General features: G+C 38.5%; 1 protein-coding gene across 10 annotated transcripts in view; it reads left to right on the top strand.

The window, feature by feature from the left end:
- The window catches only part of KTN1 (kinectin 1), a 110,583-nt gene that overhangs the window by 72,883 nt on the left and 13,815 nt on the right, over nucleotides 1-23,885 (top strand). For 4 of the 10 annotated variants that reach the window (XM_070419263.1, XM_070419238.1, XM_070419227.1 and 1 more), the window contains 11 exons: nucleotides 2,497-2,565; nucleotides 3,617-3,654; nucleotides 9,207-9,297; nucleotides 11,331-11,417; nucleotides 15,058-15,147; nucleotides 18,225-18,305; nucleotides 20,567-20,656; nucleotides 20,786-20,878; nucleotides 22,339-22,410; nucleotides 22,648-22,731; nucleotides 22,898-22,981. In XM_070419263.1, the coding sequence (XP_070275364.1) occupies nucleotides 2,497-2,565; nucleotides 3,617-3,654; nucleotides 9,207-9,297; nucleotides 11,331-11,417; nucleotides 15,058-15,147; nucleotides 18,225-18,305; nucleotides 20,567-20,656; nucleotides 20,786-20,878; nucleotides 22,339-22,410; nucleotides 22,648-22,731; nucleotides 22,898-22,981 (879 nt within the window). The remainder of the gene's footprint in view (nucleotides 1-2,496; nucleotides 2,566-3,616; nucleotides 3,655-9,206; nucleotides 9,298-11,330; nucleotides 11,418-15,057; nucleotides 15,148-18,224; nucleotides 18,306-20,566; nucleotides 20,657-20,785; nucleotides 20,879-22,338; nucleotides 22,411-22,647; nucleotides 22,732-22,897; nucleotides 22,982-23,885) is intronic. The other 6 variants (XM_070419278.1, XM_070419255.1, XM_070419271.1 and 3 more) reach the window with 3 other exon arrangements.

The raw sequence follows: 23,885 nt of genomic DNA, 5'->3' as shown, positions 1-23,885 counted from the left end.
AATGTTTTTGAGATCTTTTCACATGAGCACTTTTCTGTCTTTAATTTTCAATGACTTCATGGTATCCTATATAATAAAAGAGAAACATGTAAATTGACCGTCCCTTTGCTACACTCATCAGGGTGAATATGCAAATTAACCCAACAAAGATGGTGGGTTAATTTGCATACACAGGCACCAGGCGGAGAGCAGAAGTGAGACAGCTGGCAGCTTTGGGGGGATTTGGCTCCCTCGGTTGCTCCCTCAGTCACTTCCTTGGGGGGGATGTGGCTCCCTTGGTCGCTGGGCAGAGAGCAGAGCAGAAGAGCCAGAGGCTTGGGGGACCGTAGCTCCCTCGGTTGCTTGCAGCGCGGGGAGCACCAGGAATTCTGGGAATATAGTAGTTCTGATGGCAGCCCCAGGACCAGAAGCAGAAGCCCAGAGCGCAGGGAGCACCAGGAATGCTGGGAATTGTAGTTCTAGTGGCATACGGATCTCCTAGACACTAGAGCAGCGGTTCTCAACCTGTGGGTCGTGACCCCTTTGGTGGTCGAACGACCCTTTCACAGGGGTCGTCTAAGACTATCCTGCATATCAAATATTTACATTACAATTCATAACAATAGCAACATTACAGTTATGAAGTAGCAACGAAAATAATTTTATGGTTGGGTCACAACATGAGGAATTGTATTTAAAGGGCCAGAAGGTTGATAACCACTGCACTAGAGCAAAGTGAGCCTGGAGCAAGTTACTGTTGCAGTGGGGGATGGAAGGAAAGCAAAGATGAGAGACATAAGTAAAATCAGAGTGTCTAGGAAAAATTAAAGGGAATATATCCTAAAACTTCCAGGAAATCACCAATGAAGCAAAGAAAAAAAAATGCCTCTATTATTCTGTGAGCAACAAACCAAACTGGGTTGGGGGGTCTCAGACAGTTCGTTCATATGATTGCAAAGACAGAGAAACTCCCTGATTGGAGAGGGCTCCCCTGAGGGCTCCCAGATTGGAGAGGGTGCAGGTTGGGCTGAGGGGCCTCCCCCCCCCCCCCCCCCCCCCCCCCCCCGCAGTGCACTGGGTCCCTAGTTTTACTATATAATTGTATCATCCTAGTTTATGGATACCTAGATCATTTACAGTTTCTTGTTACAGCAGTTCTACAGTGAATATCCTTGTTACAGCAATTCAACAGTGAATATTCTTGCACACACATTTTTAGTACTTTTGTTAGTATATCTGTACCTAAAATTCCTAGAAGTGAAATTTGGGATCAAAGGATTATGCAGAGTTGTTTTTCTCCTTTTTGAAAGTGATAGTTAAAATAGAAAATCAGTGTATCCTCACCTTCATGTAGTTAATATTGAAAGTACTTACAAAACATTCCTTTGAAGTGATAGCAAATTTTAGATTTCTGCATTGTCTCTGACTACTATTGTTCACATTTCATGCTCCAATGGTTGGTTTTGTCAGTTTCCTTCTTCCTCCCAAGTAGATTAATTTTAAATTTGTTTAATAATACTAAATCACCCTCCAAAAGTATTTTTACTCATCTACCTTTCTGCCAACTGAGGGCCGTTTTCTTTTCATCCTCTCCAATAGTGACAAAGATGAAGACATTTGGTATGGTCCTTGGTAGATGGTCAGATTGTTTTAATTTGCATTTGATTATGAGAGAAGTTAAGCACTCTTCTTTTGTATATGAATTGGCCTTTATTTTTTCCCACATTTTTTCTCCAGGTTAACTTTTTCTTACTAACTTATCCCTTTCAACATATAAGGGAAATTAATCTTGTCATATGTGAGGTGATTTATTCTAAGTTTTTCTTTTGTGTTTTTTCCTCTCTTTTGGAAATTTAAAACTTTTATGTACTCTAGTATAAGTAATTTTTTTAGTTTTAAATCTTGGGATGAAAGGTATCTCTCATATTATCATAAAAATATGTTTACATGTTTCTTTTAATACATTTATGATTATATTTTTTGTTGAGATGTTTTATTCATATGTACTCTTTTTGAGTAAGTTATGAGAATAACATTTCAACTTAAAAAAAAAGGCTAGCCACATTTTTAAATAATCCATGATGATTATTTTAGTGTAGTAGTTCTGCCCCTCAGGGGACATTTAGCAATATATGGAGACATTTTTGTTTGCCACAGCTGGTGGAGGCCTGTACCTAGTGGATGGGGACCATGGATAAAGCTAAGTATCCTACAGTACGTGGGACAGCCCCTCATGACAAAATAACAGCTAGCCAAGATATCACTAGAATTTGTCCTATGGGTTTAAAATGTTACCCTATACTAAATTCTTATAGGTATTTGGCTCTGTTTCTGGATCCTATTTTCTTCATTGAGACATACCCACTTTTAGACTAGTACAAAATAATATAATTATTCTCATTTTATAATTAGGACTTATGCCCCTTTAAAATTATTACTATTTTAGAATTTTCCTGGTTTCAAAATAAAAAGAAAACTCTCTGTCCAGGTATTAATGTTTAATTTTTGTTTAAATAGAAGGTACAAGATGAGAACAATTTGTTTAAATCCCAAATTGAACAGCTGAAGCAACAGAACTACCAACAGGTAGGTACTATGAGATGGTTTGCCATTTATTTATGTGGTGAAAAATTATATAACCCATGATGGTCTGGATAAAATTCTTACCATTTTGCCTTTTCATTGAGAATAAAGTATGTGTTGTTTTTATTTATAAGTGTCTTATCAAATTTCCTGAAAAAACAAAGCAGTTTGCTATGCCATATCCAAGATAAAATTTATAATTTGTAAAGTACAGTGTATAAATAAATAATGTGTATTCCAGATCTGTTATGTATCGCTGTGTGTATTTTCACATCTTTTAGAATACCTTTTTTAGCAACTCAGTTTAAAATCCTATGAGGTCACTTTTAACGTGTGTGTAGACCCTACTACCCCTTAACCCCAAATGAAATGTCAGTAATTGGAGAGAAACTAAGAAATGTGTAATATTATGGTAAGTAATAGTTTACTACTATTTAAATAACTTTTTCGAGATATAATTCTGCTTGGTTAAAATTTTAAAAAGATGTTAACAAAATATTCTTTAATTTATGAATGTATATGGATAAACTAGAAAGTTTTTTCAGGGGCAAAAAAATTAGTTCCTGCTGACAAGAAGCTTATAGTAGTTTAATTTGAGATATTGGAGTCATCAAGGAATAAATATCATATGTGAAGGGCTATAAACCTTTACATATTATGTAAAATTAACTTTTTGGTACATGCAAGTTAACTCTTCCTAATTTTTATTTTGACCTCATTTATGGTATTTTTTTGATTTTGGGAACTTAGTGTCATCATATAGGAAATACACAGTATGAAAATTTAAAGGTATTAGCTCAGTGCTTTGCACCTAGAAGGAAATTGATAAATTGTTAAATGAAGAGTTTAAACATGTAGTGACAATGAAGATTCTATTTAGGGCTTAGTACATTTTACAAATTTGTATATGTTTTTACTAAAATTACTTGGTGACATATAGAATGTATGACATGTTTACCTTTGGTGTTGTTTAAATTGATGTCTGAAAAGAGTTAATTTTTTAGAATCTTCTGGAAAGCTGTGTTTTGAAATAACATTTAACTCTTTTTAATAGGCATCTTCTTTTCCCCCGCATGAAGAACTATTAAAAGTGTAAGTAATAATTTTGATTCTTAATTTGGGAAGTGGTAACTTTTTATGTGTTAAATAGTTCTAAAATAAGCAATTTACTGTCATTGCAAATGGTCACCAAATTTTTACAGTTCTTTTTGGATTATTTGAACTGCAGATCAGTAGAGTTTAACTGTGCCTTTGGCTAAGCTAATGTACCTTTTTGTAGTATTTGGATTTCTTTGAACATTTTGTTGAGGGAAATTTTTATTTATTTTTTTTTTAGTCATTCCGAAAAAATCCAATAAAATAAACTATACTTTGAAGGCTTTACTTATTTAACTTAAATTTTGTCACTTACTCTATCATTGTGGATTGAATGATGAAAATTTGGTTTAGCTTATGCATTAAAAACAAACAAACCCTTATAATCTGTATGGTTGCTCTCTTCTAAGGAGACTTTTTAAAACTGAAAAAATTTTTTTTAAATTCTTGACCTGTACTTTTCTCTAAAGAGGCTACATTTAAGGTCATTTCTGATAAGTTGGTATATTTCAAAACATTTAATGCCAAACACGTTAGTAATTAGGTGATATAAGTAATCTAAATATAAATCTATATATAAATATATGTATATATATGTATATATATACACATACATATATATATATATATATTTTTTTTTTTTTTTTAAACAATTTTTTTAAAAACAAAATTAGCTCTTGGCTTGAGGACTATACAAAAACAGACTGTGGGGTCACACCCAGAGCCCTAGTTTGCCAAATCCTTATATAGAGCTTTATTTTTAGGGAAGAGCTATTTATAATTTAAATTTCTACTCAAGCTGCTGTCCACTATAACAGAATTGAATTGTGAGTCTGCTGACAAGACTCACAATTAGAATACAATTAGTGCCATTGCTTTCCACTAACTCATTAGATAGAACCAGAAAAACAGGAACCTCGAGACTGTTACAAAAATTACAAGGGAACACCTACCTTGCATTAACTGCCTACTTTTATTGTGGGTTAGCCACTTTAAGAAACTCACAACTGACTTTATTGTCTTCTAGAAAAAAGTAATATTTAAGAGAGTGCTTCTACATCAGTTTCATTCTTCTGAAAATACACTGAGTGGCCAGATTATCATGACCACCTGACGTTTGTAGGAAAATTAGCTATAATTTCACACTGAAGTTGCTAGAGGGCCGGACCTTTATAAATAGGGAAGCAGGTTGTTTACCACGACAGTAGAAGTGATTTTTTTCTGAAGATATGGGTAAACAACGCAATTTAATAGCCTTTGAATGTGGGATATATATTATTATGAGTGGCCAGATTATTATTACCACCTGAAGTTTGTGGGCAAATTAGCTATACACTGCATCATATGGGATATGGAAGCCGAAGGCCTGTTTGAACACCTTTGCTGTCTGCAGTTACCAAGGTAAAACGTCTCCAATTCGCACAGGAGCACAAGGATTGGACAAGTCGAGCATTGGAAAAAAGTCATGTGGTCCGATGAATCATGTTTCCAGTTGCATCATACAGATGGCAGAGTGAGAATGTGGTGGAAACGGCATGAAAGCATGCACCCCACATGCATGAGTACAACCTTTCAAGCTGGTGGGGGCAGTGTTATGGTTTGGGGCATGTTTTCCTGGCTTGATTTGGGCCCTTTAATTCATGTGGAACAACGTCTGAATAGCACAATATACCTAAGTATCGTTGCTGATCAAGTTCATCCTATCATGTTGATGGCATATCCCAACGGAGATGGCTTCTTCCAACAAGACAATGAGCCATGCCATGGTGCTCGTATTGTGCAGGAGTGGTTTCAAGAACATGAGGGAGACTTTTCCTTGCTTAGGTGGCCCCCACAATCACCAGATCTCAATCCAATTGAGCATTTGTGGGACGAAGTTAAAAGAGCCATCAGGCAGCTGGTTCCACAACCATCAAATCTCACAGAACTGGACGGCGCTATTCATCAAGCATGGTGTCAGATTCCTCACATCATCTTTCAACATCTCGTGGAGTCAATGCCAAGAAGAATCACCACAGTATTAAAGGCAAAAGGTGGCCCAACGAAGTACTGATGGGGTGGTCATAATCTGGCCACTCAGTGTGTGTGTGTGTGTGTGTGTGTGTGTGTGTGTGTGTGTGTCTGTGTCTGTGTACATATATATCCATCCCACATTCAAAGGCTGTTAAATTGCGTTGTTTACCCATATCTTCAGAAAAAAATCACTTCTACTGTCGTGGTAAACAACCTGCTTCCCTATTTATAATGGTCTGGCCCTCTAGCAACTTCAGTGTGAAATTATAGCTAATTTTCCTACAAACGTCAGGTGGTCATAATAATCTGGCCACTCAATGTATAGTAAATCATCTATTTTGCAGACCTCAATTTAACGGACTCTGGATTTAAGGGATAAAAATTTCTGGTCCATATGTCATATATGAAAATTAACACCCTGTTAATTTTAAAATGTTTTTAACCAAGATTTTTGTATAATTAAATTAACAGGTATTATTTTGTTTATTAATTCACTGTTATTTTTAACAAATTGTAGCAAATAGGTCATGTGTTGGAGAAAACACTATAGTAATTTCGCCAACATAAATAAACATTACATTTCTACAACTGTAGTCTACATGTTTAAATCCAAAAGTCACCACTAATTAACAGTGTTCAGCAAATGATTAGCACATGATAGCGCCTCATGGCTAGCAGGAATAGATTCTGTTGTCCCGTGGCGAGACTTTTTGTAGCACTTTTAACCCTGCAGCTGATGTTCTGACTTGTGCTAAGGCACACTCCAGCCCTGTACATTTGTTTACATGTGGTGACTGGTGAATTCATGCACTTACTAGACCTTTCTATCTATATCTATATTAATAAAAGGGTAATATGCTAATTAGACCTGATGTCTTCCAGACAACCTTCCGGACGTCCTTCTGGATAAAGCCATGGTGGTGGGGCTGAGGCAGAGGCGGCTAGGGGCGATGAGGCCAGCAGGGGAGGGAAGTTAGGGGGATCAGCCAGAAGGCAGGTGAGCAGTTAGGAGCCAGCGTTCCCTGATTGCGAGAGGGATGTCCAACAGACCGGCAGTCGGACATCCCCTGAGGGGTCCCGGATTGGAGAGGGTGCAGGCCAGGCTAAGGAATAGCCCCCTGCCCCCATGTACAAATTTGTGCACTGGGCCTCTAGTATCCTATATAATAAAAGAAATATGCAAATTAACCGTCCCTTTGCTATGCTCAAGCCACACCCACCAGCCAATCAGGAGTGAGCATGCAAATTAACCCACCTAAGCTGGCGGTGGCCACAGAGCTGGAGTGAGCAGGAGGCTTGGGTTGCCCCCAGTGATGGAGGAAGCCATGCTTCCCACCTGCCTTGACCGGACCTGAGCTCCACTCAAGGCTACAAAGTTTCAATTATAGAAGATAAATAAATCCAAGAAAAAAAAAAGAAAGAAAAAAAGGAGAGGCTGGGAGGTTGGGTTGCCAGGGGGCGTGGCCAGCCGGAAAACGGCCATCAGCTCCTCACCCAGGCTGGCCAGGCACCCCAGCAGGACTCCCCCACCCTGAAGAGGCTCTGGGCAGCCTGAAAATGACCCTCAGCCCCTCACCCAGACTGGCCACACCCCAATTCAGTGAGGGTCCCTGCTAGGAGGCTTGGCCAGCCTGCAAACAGCCATCAGCCCCTCACCCAGGCTGGCCAGGCACCCCAGTGGGTACTCCCACCCTGAAGGGGGTGTGGCTAGTCTGAAAACAGCCCTCAGCCCCTCACCCAGGTTGGCCAGGCACCCCAGCAGGACCTCCACCCTGATCTGGGACACCCTTCAGGGCAAACCAGCCAGCCCCCACCTGTGTACCAGGCCTCTATCCTATATAATAAAAAGGTAATATGCAAATTGACCCTAACAGCAGAAAGACTGGGAATGACTGGTCACTATGACACACACTGACCACCAGGGGCCAGACGCTCAATGCAGGAACTGCCTCCTGGTGGTCAGTGCGCTCCTACAGGGGGAGCTCTGCTCAGCCACAAGCCAGGCTGACGGCTGCCAGCACAGCGGTGGTGGTAGGAGCCTCTCCTGCCTCCTCAGCAGTGCTAAGGATGTCCGACTGCAGCTTAGACCTGCTTCCCTCTGGCAAGTGGACATCCCCCGAGGGCTCCCGGGCTGCCAGAGGGATGTCTGACTGCCAGCTTAGGCCCAATCCCCTGGGGAGTGGGCCTAAGCCAGCAGGTGGACATCCCCTGGGGAGTCCCAGACTGCGAGAGGGCACAGGTTGGGCTGAGGGACCTCCCCGGGTTTACAAATTTTTGTGCACTGGGCCTCTAGTATATATATAAAAGGTTAAGTGACCGACCATCCATCCATCTGACTGACCTACTGACCATCTGGTACATATGACGAGCACTGGCAATCTATATATATAAAAGTCTAAGCGACTCTTACGACTGAACGACTGGTCAACCAGTCACTGTGACGCACACTGACCACCAGGGGGCAGACACTCAAAGCAGGATCTTCCCCCAACCTCCCACAGCCAACCTCCCACGGCCCCTCCCCCTGACTGGCCAACCTCCTGCAGTCCCTCACACTGGCCGGCCAACCTCCTGGGGTCCTTCCCCCTGGCCTCGATCGCCAGTCAGGCCAAGGGACCCCACCTGTGCACGAATTCATGCACCTAGACTCTATTTTAACAGTAAACGTTGAGTTGTACATGTGCGATACATGTAAAGCTCTTGCTGGCACCAATTGCACGTGTATTTTTTCGATCTGTCATTGTCAATTGTGAATTTGGTGGTGGTTGTTGACATTTAATGTGAACCATATCGCGATTTATTCATCGACTACTGACTGACCAACCGACACATATGTGCACTGGCAATTTAAAAATAAACGTTGACTCGTGCATGTGCAATACTTAAGCTCTTGCAGGTGTCAATTGCAAGCGTTTTAATTTTATAATACTATATTATATATACTATTTTGACATGTAATTTTTTGCAGTAACGTAATTACCGCATGATTCTTCTAATTAATTTTCTTTCAGTGTGCACGAATCCATCCACTGGGCCATTAGTTTACTATAAAATTAAAATTAGAGTAGCACATATAGAAAACTTTTCTGTGAAATTAAACTCTTCTGATATACTTAATTGTATCTAATTACACAAATGTATCTACATAAGTAAAAACAGGTAAACTAACTAATTTGTCACTTTTTAACATACACACTTATGGACTTTGGGCTTTAACAAACACCCTTGAATTATTGAGATTTTACTGCTACTTCATTAACCTACATAAAAATAGAGATAACTACAAGTACAGCAGTTTATGTATTCATGAACTATTTCTTAGGGGATTATTTCACTTTAACACAAATGTCAGCATGTAATAGTGTAAAAATTTATTCATAGATAGGCTTTCTATGGTAATTAAGTTTAAGAATTTGCCTATTAAGTTAATGCATTTTTTAAAGCATCATTTACCTGAAGTTTTTATTTTCCAGTAACAAATATTTTATTTATTGTTTACCCAAAGTATTGCTGTGTGTATTCATGTTCTGGTTTAGAATTTCAGCAAGAGATAAAGAAATCACTGGTCTCCGGAATGAGATAGACACTTTGAAGGATGCTGTTGAACACCAGAGGAAGAAAAACAATGTAAGCAAATCTTGATCAGAACAAAGCTTTCCTTTTTATTTGTTCACTGAAATATCATGCTTCAGAATTTTTTCAAATCTACTTTTACTTGAGATACTTTTCTTAGTCTTTTTAAGTACTATTTTGTGGATAGCTTTTTTGGGGAGAAGTATTGGGCTAATTTTATTGGAGAACAGATGTTTTAAAATGAATAAATGAAAAGACCAATTTGTACACTTCTGAATATTATTTAAAATGTTGAAGCTATGATTATTAAAGCTTCTGATTAAAAATATTTTTAAATTAAAATGCAGTTTACTTTTTGTTAAATTTTTATTTGAGAAAATTAGCTTTTCAAGTTCAACATTTTAAAATCAAAGCTATTTCCTCTTATTTTGATTGGGCTAGCTTCTTTGTAAACTAAAAGTAATGCCAGTATTCAAACCAAGTAATTTTAATAATAACTGTCTTTCAAAGTCTTCTGGAATTTTCCTTTTTTAACTGAGATAGTTCAAATTTTGGGAATTAATAAGCATGTTATAGAGGTCTCTCAGGACCTGAATACTTTTATGCTAAAATGGGAAGGGATAATGCCCTCAGAAATATAAATCCTGATACTTTTATTAAATAGATAAAAAGTGAATTAAGATGACTTTTTTAACTTCTCTTTGACCAGAGGTGACACCTATGAGAATACAAATATTTTTGGCAGAGAAGGAATTTTTGCACACAAAAGTATGATTGCTAAGTCTTAAGCAAGGTTACAAATGTTATTGAAATCTAAAAGGGGCTATTGATAGCAAATCGATATGTGTTTTCTAATGAAAGTAAAAGTTTTCAAAGTTTGCATTAATTTGTTAATTTAACAAGTTGAAATGTTCCTGCACCCCTGAGTTTGTCAAAATTAGGTATGTGAATTGCCCTTGTGTGTTTGTGTAATGTTACTAACAGCATTGCTTGGCCACAAAACCTGAGTTGAATTTGCCACTATACTGCTAACATCCTAACTGTGTAGGATATAGTAAATGTCATTCTAATGCAGCAGTGCTGGAGGCATTGATGTGTGAGAAGAGTCAGGACACTGGAGGCAAGCAAATTACTAGTTCTGCCACTTCATTTGCAGTGTTCACTTGACCAAATTCCTTAACCTACCTGAGCTGTGGATTCCCTGTCAATGCAATGGGAATAAATACCTCTTAGGGTTGTGAGAATTAATGAGAATTTGTGTGAAGCACTAAGTGCAGTGTTGGGTACATAAGTAAGCATTCAATAAATGGTGATTATTGGCTTTTTTTTTTTGTTTTTTATCTGTTTTGATTTCTGAATTTGAACAAAGACTGACATATAGCAGATTGTCCTTTTTTGTATTTGCTAATAAAATGCTGTGAAGTAGGTCTTTCAGAGTTCAGTTTCCAATGACCTCTGTTTCTCTTCTAAGAGAATGTGTTTTATAGTCTTCCTATCTCCTGGTTTGCCTGGATCGAGTAGCTCATACAGTTCATGTCAGGTTGCTTTATGGCATATATATTTGACCATGCCAAGAAAGATACAGAAGCACAGTGAGTCACTATGTCATTCCTAGGTAGACTTGAAATATGTTAATTAAATTAAACATATTTAGAGAAAAAATGATAGGCTGCAGTGGAATGTCCCATGAGTGATTGTGGGCCTTGTTTAAAAATCAAGCTTTTAGCAATTCTTATGTATTTGCTCTGTCCTTAATCCTTTAATTTTCGGCGTACCTGAAATCATATTTGTAATCTTGGTATGTGTGTTTACTTTTAAATGCTTTCTTCTTTGTCATATGTGCACAGTAATTTCTTTAAAGCTGGCATATTTGACATGTATACTAAAACATGCGAAGTGGGCATCTTTGTTTTCTCATTCAAATTTCTAAACATTGCTTTTTATTTTTTTGCTAATGTACATATTTTTCCATTGAAATAATTTTGCAGTAACCAGCATTTAAATGCAGTGCAAAATACTGATAAAGTAAAAAGCAAAAATCTTTCAATAATGGATAAACTGAAATCATTCTTTCTAAAAATGATTAGGACCTTCGGGAGAAAAACTGGGAAGCAATGGAAGCATTGGCATCAACTGAAAAAATGCTGCAGGACAAAGTGAACAAGACTTCCAAGGTTGTAATGCTAACTCCTAGAAACAATCTGCTGAACAGAGAAAATCTGCAGCTTGTCTTAAAGTCAGACTAAAGCATTTAATTATACTGCAATTTAAATATATAATCTCTTTATCCATCCACATTTATCATCTCTGCCATCTCTGCTTTTTTCATCTACTCCTTGAAGCTTTAATTTTGGGCTTGCTAGTTTGTTATGATTACCTGATTGTTTGAGCTTTGGTGATTACTGCTTTAAGCTGAAGAGTCTCAGGAAACCTATACCTCCCATGTAAGCTCTTGTGAGATAGTGTGTGCCTCTTGGGTTAGCTAAGAAAGCTTCAGTGAAAACTCAGCCAAAAAAACTAACTGAATTAATAAACACATTTGGATAACTAGATGTACCTACAATGCACAGTGAACTTTCCTAGGTTCTTTGGGGCACACCAAGACAACTCAAAGTGGAAAATAATAAGTCTTAAGAAGTGCAGGGAAGGGATCACTTCTTGGTATATTATTGGGAATGGTTCCTTAAAAGAGGTGGAATTAAAATTAAACTTTACCTTTTGAAGTGGCTGGATAGTAATCATGTATTATATTCAGTATGGAATATTACTATAAGGGATAATTCCCTTGACCAGAGAATGTACAGTACTCTCTCCCTGTCTTCAACATGATAAAAGGTATTCTTCTTAAGTTCAAGTTCCATGGGTTTAAAGATTTCTAATGAATTATAATTAAGAAGTTGTTTTTAAAGATTGAGAGAAATGAATGTGCCAGTTCAGTCAGTCATTTTGAAAATTTTTACCAAGAATGCATGTGGAACAGAAATATTGAATTTTATAGATGGGTTAATAAAGCTCATTAATTATGTGATTCAGTTCAGCATACTATAAGTATTTTGTGTGCCAAGGAAATCTGTTGAATGTTAAATGTAAGTCTTAGTGACATTTGAAGGACTTTTTTTAGTAGAGTTTTTATAAATTTTTAAATCAAGTAAAATTTATAGTTATAGTTCCTTTAGTGTAATGGAAATTTACCTAAACTTGAGACTGCTGGCAGATATTGGGCCCAGAGAAATCTAGGCCAGGGAATAGAAAAATCTAGGCCAGGGAGGACATTGTTTCATTGTGAGTGGTTGTAGTCAGTTCTATCAGTAATGGGGTGGTTGTTTGTTTGTGACTGTTAAGAACTACCTTTTAGCTTTTGTTTTGGTAATGAGACTGGGTGTCTACAAAGTACTAATCCTATCCTATATAATAAAACCCTAATATGTGAATTGACTGAATGGTGGAACAACCTGTGGAACAACCAGTCGCTGTGACACGCACTGACCACCAGGGGGCAGACCCTAAATGCAGGAGCAGCCCCGGGCTCATGGCTGGCGAGTGCAGTGGTGGTGGCGGGAGCCTCTCCCGCCTCTGTGGCAGTGCTAAGGAGCAGTGAGCCCGGCTTATGGCTGGTGAGCGCAGCAGCAGTGGCAGGAGCCTTTCCCACCTCTGCTGCAGGCGGGTGGTAAGGAGCAAGGGGTCCCGGACTGTGAGAACCCCAGACTGTGAGAGGAATGTCTGACTGCCAGCTTAGGCCCGATCCCCCAGGGGATCGGGCCTAAGTCAGCAGACGGACATCCCCCAAGGGGTCCTGGACTGTGAGAGGGCACAGGCTGGGCTTAGGGACACCCCCCACCCTCCAGTGCACGAATTTCATGCACCAGGCCTCTAGTCTCTTAATAATCCTGCAAGAAGTTATATGCTACCTGTCATAGGCATTCTGGCATGTTATGATTCCAAAAGAAAGCCAGAGTTTATCCATGTTTCATCATGTGCTTGATGATGAGTATAAGAATTTATCCACATTTCCAAACTCACCACCAAGTGTACGATGGCTTCTTGCATAGCTAGTAATCAACAGAGAATAGAATTTACAGTCTTTCTCTATTTTAATGGAATCTAGTCCTCAGATAGCATAGGTGTAAAGTGATATTGATTGACCCAGAACCTCAAGTTGTGCTGTAAGGAGTATATATTCTTAGGAGCTACTATAAATGTTAGATTCACATGGAAGATACTTTATATGTATTACTTAGACAAAGATAGTAAGGAAATTATAATGATTACTTCCAATTATTGGCTATTTCCAGGTGTTACAGAGGAATGGAAACATTTTAGCTAAAATTAGTACAGACTAAAAGTAACTTCTCATCTTTGTGCCACTTGGTTAAAAGTTAAACACTTACTTTCTTTAGATTCATTTTTCCTTGGAAAGTTAAAAAGATTCTGCTCCACAGTGTATCTTTTCCTGGGTGATTTTCTTTAGCGATTGCTCTATCATTTCTATGGTCAGATGTTAAAAATTCAGAGACCTCTTAATTGTCTCTGAATTGGCAGTTAAATATTTTCCTTGAATAAGTATACCTTATTCTATGCAGCCAGGTGGGTATATTCCTGAAAAATAGTCGAATTTATTGAATTATTTAAAATTCTCCCTTAAAACGTATTTTTAAAATCCTCCACTAACCCAGAATATAGTAATAACTTTTTGTGTGTAGAGAATATGATTAATCTCTAGCTTTTTATTGTGTGACTTTAGATTTTCTTAAATTGAAGTGTGTGCATCTTAAATCTGTAATAAATTTCAAATCACATTTAAATGATGGTGGGGGGATTGAGTTGAGAGCTTGCTAACTTGCTTGTATTTCTGTCACCTGTTGAACTTCACAAGTGTTTTGAGATGATTTTCTTGGCTTGGTTTTAGATGTGCATTTTTATAGCTCTCAGATATCTTTTATATCTTGTACAGATAGTTTTATTATTAGATTTTTATTTTGTGTGTGATCAAGCCATTACCCTAATTTTGACAAACTGTGATTTTGAGTTAATTGATATTCATTAGGTTTGGATTTAAATTCACCAAATTTAGACATGCATTTGTAATACTGAACTTTAAATTTACAGTGGACAGAGTCCATACAAAAGTGTCAGAATTGGTCTTCTTGATACTTGGCATTGGTGAAGTAATATGACATCAGTTTTTCCTCCTTCTCTTCTTCCCATATGTACCACCCATCAAATTTTGATTTATTTATTTTTTTGCCTTGTTTAGAATAGGTAATTTTACCTGATCTTAAAGGTGGAAATATGAAAGTTGGCATTTTAATCCCCTGGCATTATAGTCCATCGGTGATGCATTTTTTTGTGGAGATTTGTCAGGCAGTAAGCCTCAGTCAGTTATGTTGCCCAGATGCCTACTTTTTGCATGTAGTTTGTTATATTTCTAGGTTTCTTTTGTAAATGCAGTTTAAAATTTTAGCTGCGGGAAGTGTATTTTGTTTTTTGGGCTTTACTTGCTTTTTTGAAGTGTTCCTAGAGGGGCAAATAACTTGGTTTCTAATGACAAGGAAAATGTCCATATTGTTAGATATTGCCTTGGCTTGATTAATATAAGACGTTATTTGTTATTTAGGGTGCTTTAGAGATTTGCAGATTTTTATGGAAGCCATTTTGACATTTCAAAATGGGGAAAATTTGACATTTGTCAATATTGACATGAATTTTTAAGAAATACTTTCACTTTTTCCTCCCTGAGAACTTAAAAGACTATAGCTTTTTTTTTTTTTTTTTAATTCTATAAACTTGTAAGTTTGATTTGAACTTCTGCTTTAGGAAAGACAACAACATTTGGAAGCTGTTGAGTTGGAAGCTAAAGAAGTTCTCAAAAAATTATTTCCAAAAGTGTCTGTTCCTTCAAATTTGGTAAGATTAATTTATTATTTTGTAAAACATGACATCTTTATCACTATTCAAGAAAGTTGTGAATAAGCAGCATTTGCACTCTGTACTTGTTTTTGATAGTGCACCAATTCCTTATTCTTTTCCATTGTTAACCTAGGGTGCTTCTAAGTAATGAAGATCAATTACTTGATTCAAAACTCATTCCTGTTTATTCAGCTGATACTTTTGTTGTATTCTATAAAATTGAAATAGGAGACATATATTTAGAAGGTCATAAACATATTTGGGACAAAATGATTTCTTAATAGTTAACCAGCCAATAATGTTCTTAATGGCTTTATTTAAAATAGAATTTAATTTTAAGTGATTGCTTCCTAGTGTTAGGAACATTTAATTTTTTTAATTAAAGGTATTTAATACTATGAGATAAGCTCTTTAGTTCAAAATGCAAGATTTTGGTCATCTGTTAAGGTTTTCAAGTAACAGTCTTGAAGATTATATAGAACAACTTTCTTTACTTGAGGCTGTGTGTGTTTTAAGTGGGAGAGAAAAGTTGCTTTGATTCATATAATTAATGCAGTGGATATTTGAGGCCAGAGAAAGCTAGTGAATGCATGTAGTTTCCTAAATGTTGGTGTATATATTTTTATTTATTTATTTTAATGGAGAATGGTATACATATTCCGAAGTAGAATAGTATAATGAACCTGATATACCCAGTATACCACTTCAACAATTAATAGTATGCAGCATGAATTGGTAATACATAGCATCTTGTTTTTCCTCCAATTCTGCACTTCCTAGATTGTTTTGAAGGAAGTCAAACATAAGAGCATCTCATCTATAAATATTTCTGTATACATATGTATAAAAGATAAGGATTCCTTAAAATAAAACTATGACATTTTTAAAAATCCTTAATTTCATACATTTAGTACATTTTTCTAGTTTGTCATACCAATTATCTATTTTAATAAAATAATAACTACTTATTGTAGTGTGTGTTAGTCAGGACCCAAGTAAGGGTCAACAATGTGATTTGTTTAAGATGTCTCTTAGATTTTTTTTATTGCATGGGTTCCCTTCTATTTGTTAGCAATCCCTACCCTTTAAAAAACACACACACACCACAAAACCAGTGTTTTATATGTAGTTACCCTGTTTGGATGGAGCTGACTGAATCCCTGGAGTCAGTATGTTCCTCTGTCCTTTGTGTATGCATAAATTGGTCGTAAGTAGAGGCCTGATTAGATTCAGGCTCAACACTTTGGGAGTAGGAGCAAGACGACTGCATAGGCAGTGTGGTGCACTTCATCAGCATAGGAGAGATGTAAACTATATGACCTAGAGCAGTGATGGTGAACCTATGACATGCGTGTCAGAGGTGACACGCGAACTCATTTTTTTGGTTGATTTTTCTTTGTTAAATGGTATTTAAATATATAAAATAAATATCAAAAATAGAAATCTTTTTTATATTATGGTTGCAAATATCAAAAAATTTCTATATGTGACACGGCACCAGAGTTAAGATAAGGTTTTTCAAAATGCTGACACGCTGAGCTCAAAAGGTTCGCCATCACTGACCTAGAGGGAGGGTTACAAATTTTAAACAACTAAATCAGTTTTTCAGCTGACGTTTATTTATATTAAATCCCAGTATTTGAAGCGAAGTAGGATTTTAATAGTATCCACTTTTTCTTGGTTCAAATTTATAATGTGAAAATGTGAATCTTTTCTTTTTAAGGAGAGGCTTTTTTTTTTTTTTAACTTATTTGTGCTTTGGGGGTATTATTTTATTGTACTATGGGGTGATCTCACAGCCAGTTTTTCTTCATTTTTTTGTTCTGATTTGATAGACTATGGAGAATCCTTATTCAGCATGTAAATGAAGCTTTAAATTACAGCAGTTAATAGAAATTTCATTTGTGTTCTTTTTTTTCTTAGAATAAACTAAACCAAAGACTTAAAAGAGGATTAAGAGGAAATTTGATTTAAAGTATCTAACAAATAAATACTCTATCAAAGTATAAAATTTAGATAAGAAGCATCCAAAATGTAGAATAAATTGTTCTAAAATTTAGAATAATGACTAAAACTATAAGACTTAAGTTTATATGTATATTTTTTATTTTTAGAGGACATTTATTAAAGCTGGGGACAGTGAAACAAGGGAGGGACAAGGTGGAAAATGAGCCTAGGCTGGGCTGCTTTGGCTTGTTGAGAAGTTGGGGACTAGGGGGGCCTTGGGGACAGTCAGGGGATTAGCCTGGGATGAACTGCTGCTGCCCATTGCTCCCTGGTTGTAAGCCCTGTGGGTCCCTTAGAGTTTAGGAGATGCATGCCTGTGGGGAGAGAAGAGGAAGAAAGGAAAGGCGTCGGCATGCTCCTGGGAGGGAGAGCATGCGCCCATAGGTATATTTTTAGTGTTTATTTTCAAGGTTTGGTTATGTAAAATTTTTAAAAAAATCCTCACCCAAGGATATGTTTTTTATTCTTTTAGAGAGAGAGAGAAACATCAGTGTGAGATGAAAACATTGATTGGTTGCCTCATACTCGCCTTGATGGGGATCAAACCTGAAACCTAGGTATGTGCCCTGACCAGGAATCGAACCCTCAACCTTTTGGTGTACAGGATGATGCTTTGGCCAGCTGTGCCTCCTGCACAGGGTGGTTATATACAATTTATACATTATATTCTTCTTCGAAATTTCCAGAGGGCTGGTGTTTATGTAGTTTTCCTTAAAAAAAAAAATGTTTTTATTGTATTTAGAAAGAGAGGAAGGGAGAGAGGCGGAGGGAAGGGGGGAGAGAGAGAGAGAGAGAGAGAGACAGACAGAGAGACAGAGAGACAGAGAGGTGTGTGAGGGAGAAACATCAATCAGTTGCCTCCCACACACAACCTAGGCGTGTGCCCTGACCAGGAATCAACCAGCTACTTTTCAGTGCACAGGACAACACTCACCCAACTGAGCCACACTGGCCAGGGCTATGTAGTTTTCTTTTACAGTATAATATAAATTAGTTATTTAAACATTTTTACCTATTTTATTTATATATTTTTGGATATTGTTTATTTTTACTTTTCTTCTCCACAGAATTATAGCGAATGGTTGCGTGGATTTGAAAAGAAGGCAAAAGAATGTATGACTGGAACTTCTGGTTCAGAGGAGGTTAAGGTTAGTTTAAGAAGTGAAATATCTATGTTTTAACCAAAAAAGAATTAAATCAGAATTTTTCTTTATGAGCTTGGGAAAGATAAAAGATATATAGTATGAATAGGCTAATGACTTTTTTGTTGTTGTTAATCCTCACCTGAGGCTATTTTCCCCCTTGATTTTGAGAGGATGGAAGGAACGAAGGGAAAGAGAGAGAGAAAAAAAAACACATCAATGTGAGAGAGACACAGGGATTGGTTGCCTCCCTTACTCGCCCCTACCCTGACCAGGGATGAGATCCAACCGTAGACCCTTCAGTGGGCTGTTACTCTAACCAATTGGTTACACCAGCCAGGGCAAAATAACGATGTTTTGAGAAAGTATAAGGTGATTTCATTTTGTGTAAATTTTGGTAAAAATGCTGTAAGTCTTCCATGCATTTGATTTGTATACAAAGTTAATGTTTGCCATTTCTTTAACTGTACAACTCAGTTCTAAAACTGAATATTTATCTCTTACTCTCTTTTTAGCCTGAATTTAAAAAGTAAAGCTCAGTTGAGGTAGGTAGGTAGAAACTGACTGGTTTGCTAAAGCAACTCCAGATACATCGTTAGAAGTGTTCAGAACCTAGATGTGTTTTTATCCTTGCCTACTGAAATTTGGGGATTAACTTTTCTTTGTATGTCAAGTGACATGATTAAAAATCATTTTTCCCATGTGTGTAGCCTAGGTATTATGACTTTACTTCACATGTGGATTTGCTTTGATTTTACCATCCTGTTAGAGAGTGATGAGCCTATCTGTACTAATAAAAGGGTAATATGCTAATTAGACTGGGAGACCAGACATCTTCCAACCGTCTGACTTCCTTCCAGACAAAGCCACGGTGGTGGGGGCCGAGGCAGAGGCAGTTAGGTGCCATAAGGCCAGCAGGGGAGAGCGGTTGGGAGCCATCAGGCAGGCAGGGGAGCGGTTAGGCGGCGATCAAGCCAATAGGCAGGCAAACGGTTAGGAGCCAGCGGTCCTGGATTATGAGAGGGATGTCTCCCAAGGGGTCCCGGATTGGAGAGGGTGCAGGCTGGGCTGAGGGACACCCCCCCCACAACAGTGCATGAATTTCGTGCACCAGGCCTCTAGTCCTATATAATAAAAGGGTAATATGCAAATAGACGGAACAGCAGAACAACCGAACAACCAATCAAAGTGTAATATGCTAATGATATGCTAAGGATGCTCAACTGCTTGCTATGATGTACACTGAACACCAAGGGGGCAGATGCTCCGACCAGTAGGTTAGCTTGCTGCTGGGGTCCGGCTGATCAGGACTGAGTGAGATGGGCCAGACACACCCTGGAGCCCTCCCACTGACCCTCCCCAGCCCAATCGTGCACCAGTGGGGTCCCTCAGCCTGGCCTGCGCCCTCTTGCAAACTGGGAACCTTCAGGAGATGTCGGAGAGCCAGTTTCAGCCTGCTCTCACAGGTCACTCCCCTTGGGAGGGCGTCAGATGGAGCGCTCATGGCTGGCGAGTGCTGCTGCAGCAGTGCAAGCCTCTCCCAATTGGGACTGATTGGGCATGAGCCCGCGGTAGATACAGTGGGGCCGGGATGAGCGGGAGTGGCAGGTAGGAGCTGCAGGTGGCGTTGGACTGCAAGTTTTAGCCCGATCCCCACAGGCCACCCAGAGGGACCCCACCCGTGCACGAATCCGTGCACGGGTGGGGTCCCTCAGCTTGGCCTGCACCCTCTTGCAATCCAGGACACCTCGGGGGTCTAGTAGTGTGGAAAGTGGCAGGCGGCCGGGGAGGAGCCCAAGCCTGGGCTGGCTGCAGCTCCCGCTATTCCGGGCCCTGACTGTGCCTGCCACTGCTGCCGCAGCTGCACTTGCCAGCCATGAGCCGGGCGTCTTGGCACCCGTTGGTCAGCTGAGTGGCGCTCCTGCTATGGTAGCACACTGACCACCAGGGGGCAGCTCCTGTGTTGAGTGTCTGCCCCTGGTGGTCAGTGAGTGTCATAGTGACTCGTCGTTCAGTTGCTTAAGCTTTTATATATATAGATTGTGTAATATGTTTTGTAGTAAACAGACTCAGTTTTATTAGCAAAAACCAAATGACCAAAAAGGTCATTGTACTTTATTGCTCCTTAAGAAGGTTGAAATGTAGTGTTTCATTTTAAAACAGTTAGAAACCCTTTGTCATAATACACCAGTAAGTACTGAAACAAGTTTGAAGCACAAAACTTTCTGGTAAAACTAGGGAATTTTTCTTTATGTCATTTTTTGCAGGTTCTAGAGCACAAGTTGAAAGAAGCTGATGAAATGCACACATTGTTACAGCTAGAGTGTGAAAAATATAAATCCGTCCTTGCAGAAACAGTAGGAAATGATTTTTAATCTACATTTTGGTTTCATTTAAAAATCATTAACTTATTCCTTAGTGGCTTAAATAGTTTATTTTAGCATCAGAGCATGAATTTTTCAAAACAACTGTACTTTTATCCATAGGAAGGTATTTTACAGAAGCTACAGAGAAGTGTGGAGCAGGAAGAAAATAAATGGAAAGTTAAGGTCGATGAGTCACAAAAGACTATTAAACAGGTACTGTATTTAAAAAGGAAGAGCTTATTTAGAACTGATTTGAAAAAAAAATAATATTTTTATTGACTTCAGAGAGGAAGGGAGAGGGAGAGAGAGACAGAAACATCAGTGATGAGAGAGAATCATTGATTGGCTGCCTCCTGCATGCCCCCTACCGGGGATCGAGCCCACAACCTGGGCATGTGCTCTTGACTGGAATTGAACCCAGGACCTTTCAGTTCGCAGGCTGACGCTCTCTATCCACTGAAACCAGCTAGAGCAGTGATTCTTAAAGTGTGGGCCCTGAACCAGCAACATCAGCATCACCTGGGAACTTGTTAAAAAATGCATTCTCGAGTCTCACCCAAGACTTACTGCATCTGAAACTTTGTGGGGCCAGCAGTCTGCTTTAAAGAGCCCTCAAGTGATTATGATTCCCACCCACGATTGAGAATCTTTGGTTTAGAGTCCAACTAAAGGGTAATGATAAAGAATATAAAGTGCTTTGAAAGTTACAGAACTACTATGCAGTGACATGAGTTAAATTATTTGGAGTTCAAAATGACTTTAAAAAATAGGTTTTTATTGATTTCAGAGAGAGGAAGGGAGAGGGAGAGAAAGATAGAAGCATCAGTGATGAGAGAGAGTCATCGATCAGCTGCCTCCTGCACGCCCCCTACTGGGGATCAAGCCCGCAACCCCAGGCATGTGCCTTAACCGGGAATCGAACCATTACCTCCTGGTTCATAGACTGATGCTCAATCACTGGCCAGGCCACAATGACTTTTATAACATTATGTTGTGACCCATGGCATATAGTATTCAAGAAAAAAATAAGTTCTTATATTCTTCATGGAACTGGATGTTTTTGTACAATCTTAATTTCTCTCCCATTTACTTGGGTGTGGTAAAGAGTGCCATCTGTTGCTTGTTTGTTTTTCTGGGCCAACCTGTGCAGAATTTAGGGATGCTGATGGTACTCTATGTTAATGCATTTGGGGACTAAATACAGTCAGTTATAAGTTAATTGTTAAAAAATTTAAGCACTTCTGGCAAGGCCTAATATAATGACATGCAAGTGGGGTGGATTTTTACTGCAATTTAAATCAAGTTAAATGTGACACTCTCATTTTTAAGGTCTTTTAAAATTCATTATAACTTTAAATGAGATGCATTTCAAGAAAATGGATTAAAATTCTAGAACAGTGGTTGGCAAACTGCGGCTCGCGAGCCATATGCGGTTCTTTGGCCCTTTGAGTGTGGCTCTTCCACAAAATACCACGTGCGGGCGCGCATGTACAGTGCGATTGAAACTTCGTGGCCCATGCGCAGAAATTGGTATTTTGTGGAAGAGCCACACTCAAGGGGCCAAAGAGCCGCATGTGGCTCGCGAGCCGCAGTTTGCTGACTATTGTTCTAGAAGATAGACGTATCAATATCCTTGGTGGTTTAGTTGGTCATATAATTGTTTCATATTTCAGATGCAGTTGTCATTCACATCTTTGGAACACGAGCTAGAGCAATTAAGAAGAGAAAATAAAGATATTGAAAATGTATGTTATTTCATTGTTTGACTTTTTATCATTAAGCGTATGGGTTTTTTTTTTAAAGATCTGTGTTAAGACTTCTTTAGTCTACTTATGCACTTGTTATGCATTTAAGAATATCTTGTAGTTTTTGAGATAATGGTTTTTTATTCAGAAGTGTCATAACTCTTCGTTGTGGAGAAGCATCATGAAGGGAAATCTTAAATGGGTTTGTTAACTTTTCCTTCTTTGTTGCATTACTAGCTGAGAAGAGAACGAGAGAATTTGGAAATGGAACTAGAGAAGGCAGAAATTGAACGATCTACCTATGTCACAGAAGTCAGAGAGGTACTTACAGTAGAATTTTTTCAACTTTGCTTCTCTACTTAAATTAAGTTTATAACAGAGTAATAAAATATTTTAGTGTAAGTTGTTAGTGGCAGAGCTTCCAAGTTGCATACATAACATGGGCTACCATAAGGAGATCAATCTTAAACTCTAAACTTCATTGCAGCTGAAAGATCTGTTGACTGAATTGCAGAAAAAACTTGATGATTCATATTCTGAAGCAGTAAGACAGAATGAAGAGCTAAATTTGGTAAGAAGCTTGTTCTCCACTGGGTATCAAGTAGGCTCTGAAAACACTTGTGATGACACGTGGAGAAACCATCCAAACTTTTTCTCCTTGCTAACATCTTTAGCTTGGCAATTTTGTAAGTTTAAGATAATCTTCATATTCTGTTGACTCCTGAGGTGATCTTTCTTTTCTTGATTCCTAAGATGATCCTTCTTTTCTTAGCTCCTAACAATAGCATGTTTGGCTTGCAACTCTTTCTCAGAGAAATTTTCCGTGTTTTATGAAACCTAATTTCTTAAACAGCATTATGAATAAAGAAATGAAACATGCTGATAAAGACCGACTGAATTGTGAAGATTCTCTTCTCAGAGTTACCATAATTAATTAGACCTCTTATTTTTTAACCTGGAAGGAGGAGAATATTAAAGGTTGAAGATGCAGCCTCTTCATTCAAGGGCAATAATCTAATCCAGTTTCTTATTTTAACTGGTCTTTCTATAAATTACTAGAAGCCCAGTGCTCTAAATTCGTGCACTGGGGGTTACCTCAGCCCAGCCTGCGCCCTCTTGCAGTCTGGGACCCCTTGGGGGATGTCCAACTGCTGGCTTAGGCCTGATCCTTGGGAGCCCTTGTTCCTTACCACCCATCTGCTCACTCCTTACCGCTCAGCTTGCTGTTCCTTTGTGCTGCCACGGAGGTGGGAGAGGCTCCTGCTACCGCTGCTGCACTCGCCAGCTGTGAGCCCTGCTTCTGACTGAGTGGGGCTCCCCCTATGGGAGCGCATTGACCACGAGGGGGCAGGCAGCCCCTGCATTGAGTGTCTGCCCCCTAGTGGTCATTGCACATCATAGTGACTGGTGGTTCTGGTTGTTCCGCCATAACGGTTGCTTATGTTTTTATTATACAGATAGTTAACGAAAAGCTA

The sequence above is a fragment of the Myotis yumanensis genome, unplaced genomic scaffold (genome assembly GCF_028538775.1).
Source record: "Myotis yumanensis isolate MYYU_CA2020_CCGP unplaced genomic scaffold, mMyoYum1.0.hap1 SCAF_1, whole genome shotgun sequence".
In the NCBI taxonomy this organism is placed as follows: Eukaryota; Metazoa; Chordata; class Mammalia; order Chiroptera; family Vespertilionidae; genus Myotis; species Myotis yumanensis.
This window is presented reverse-complemented; position numbering and strand designations above follow the sequence as displayed.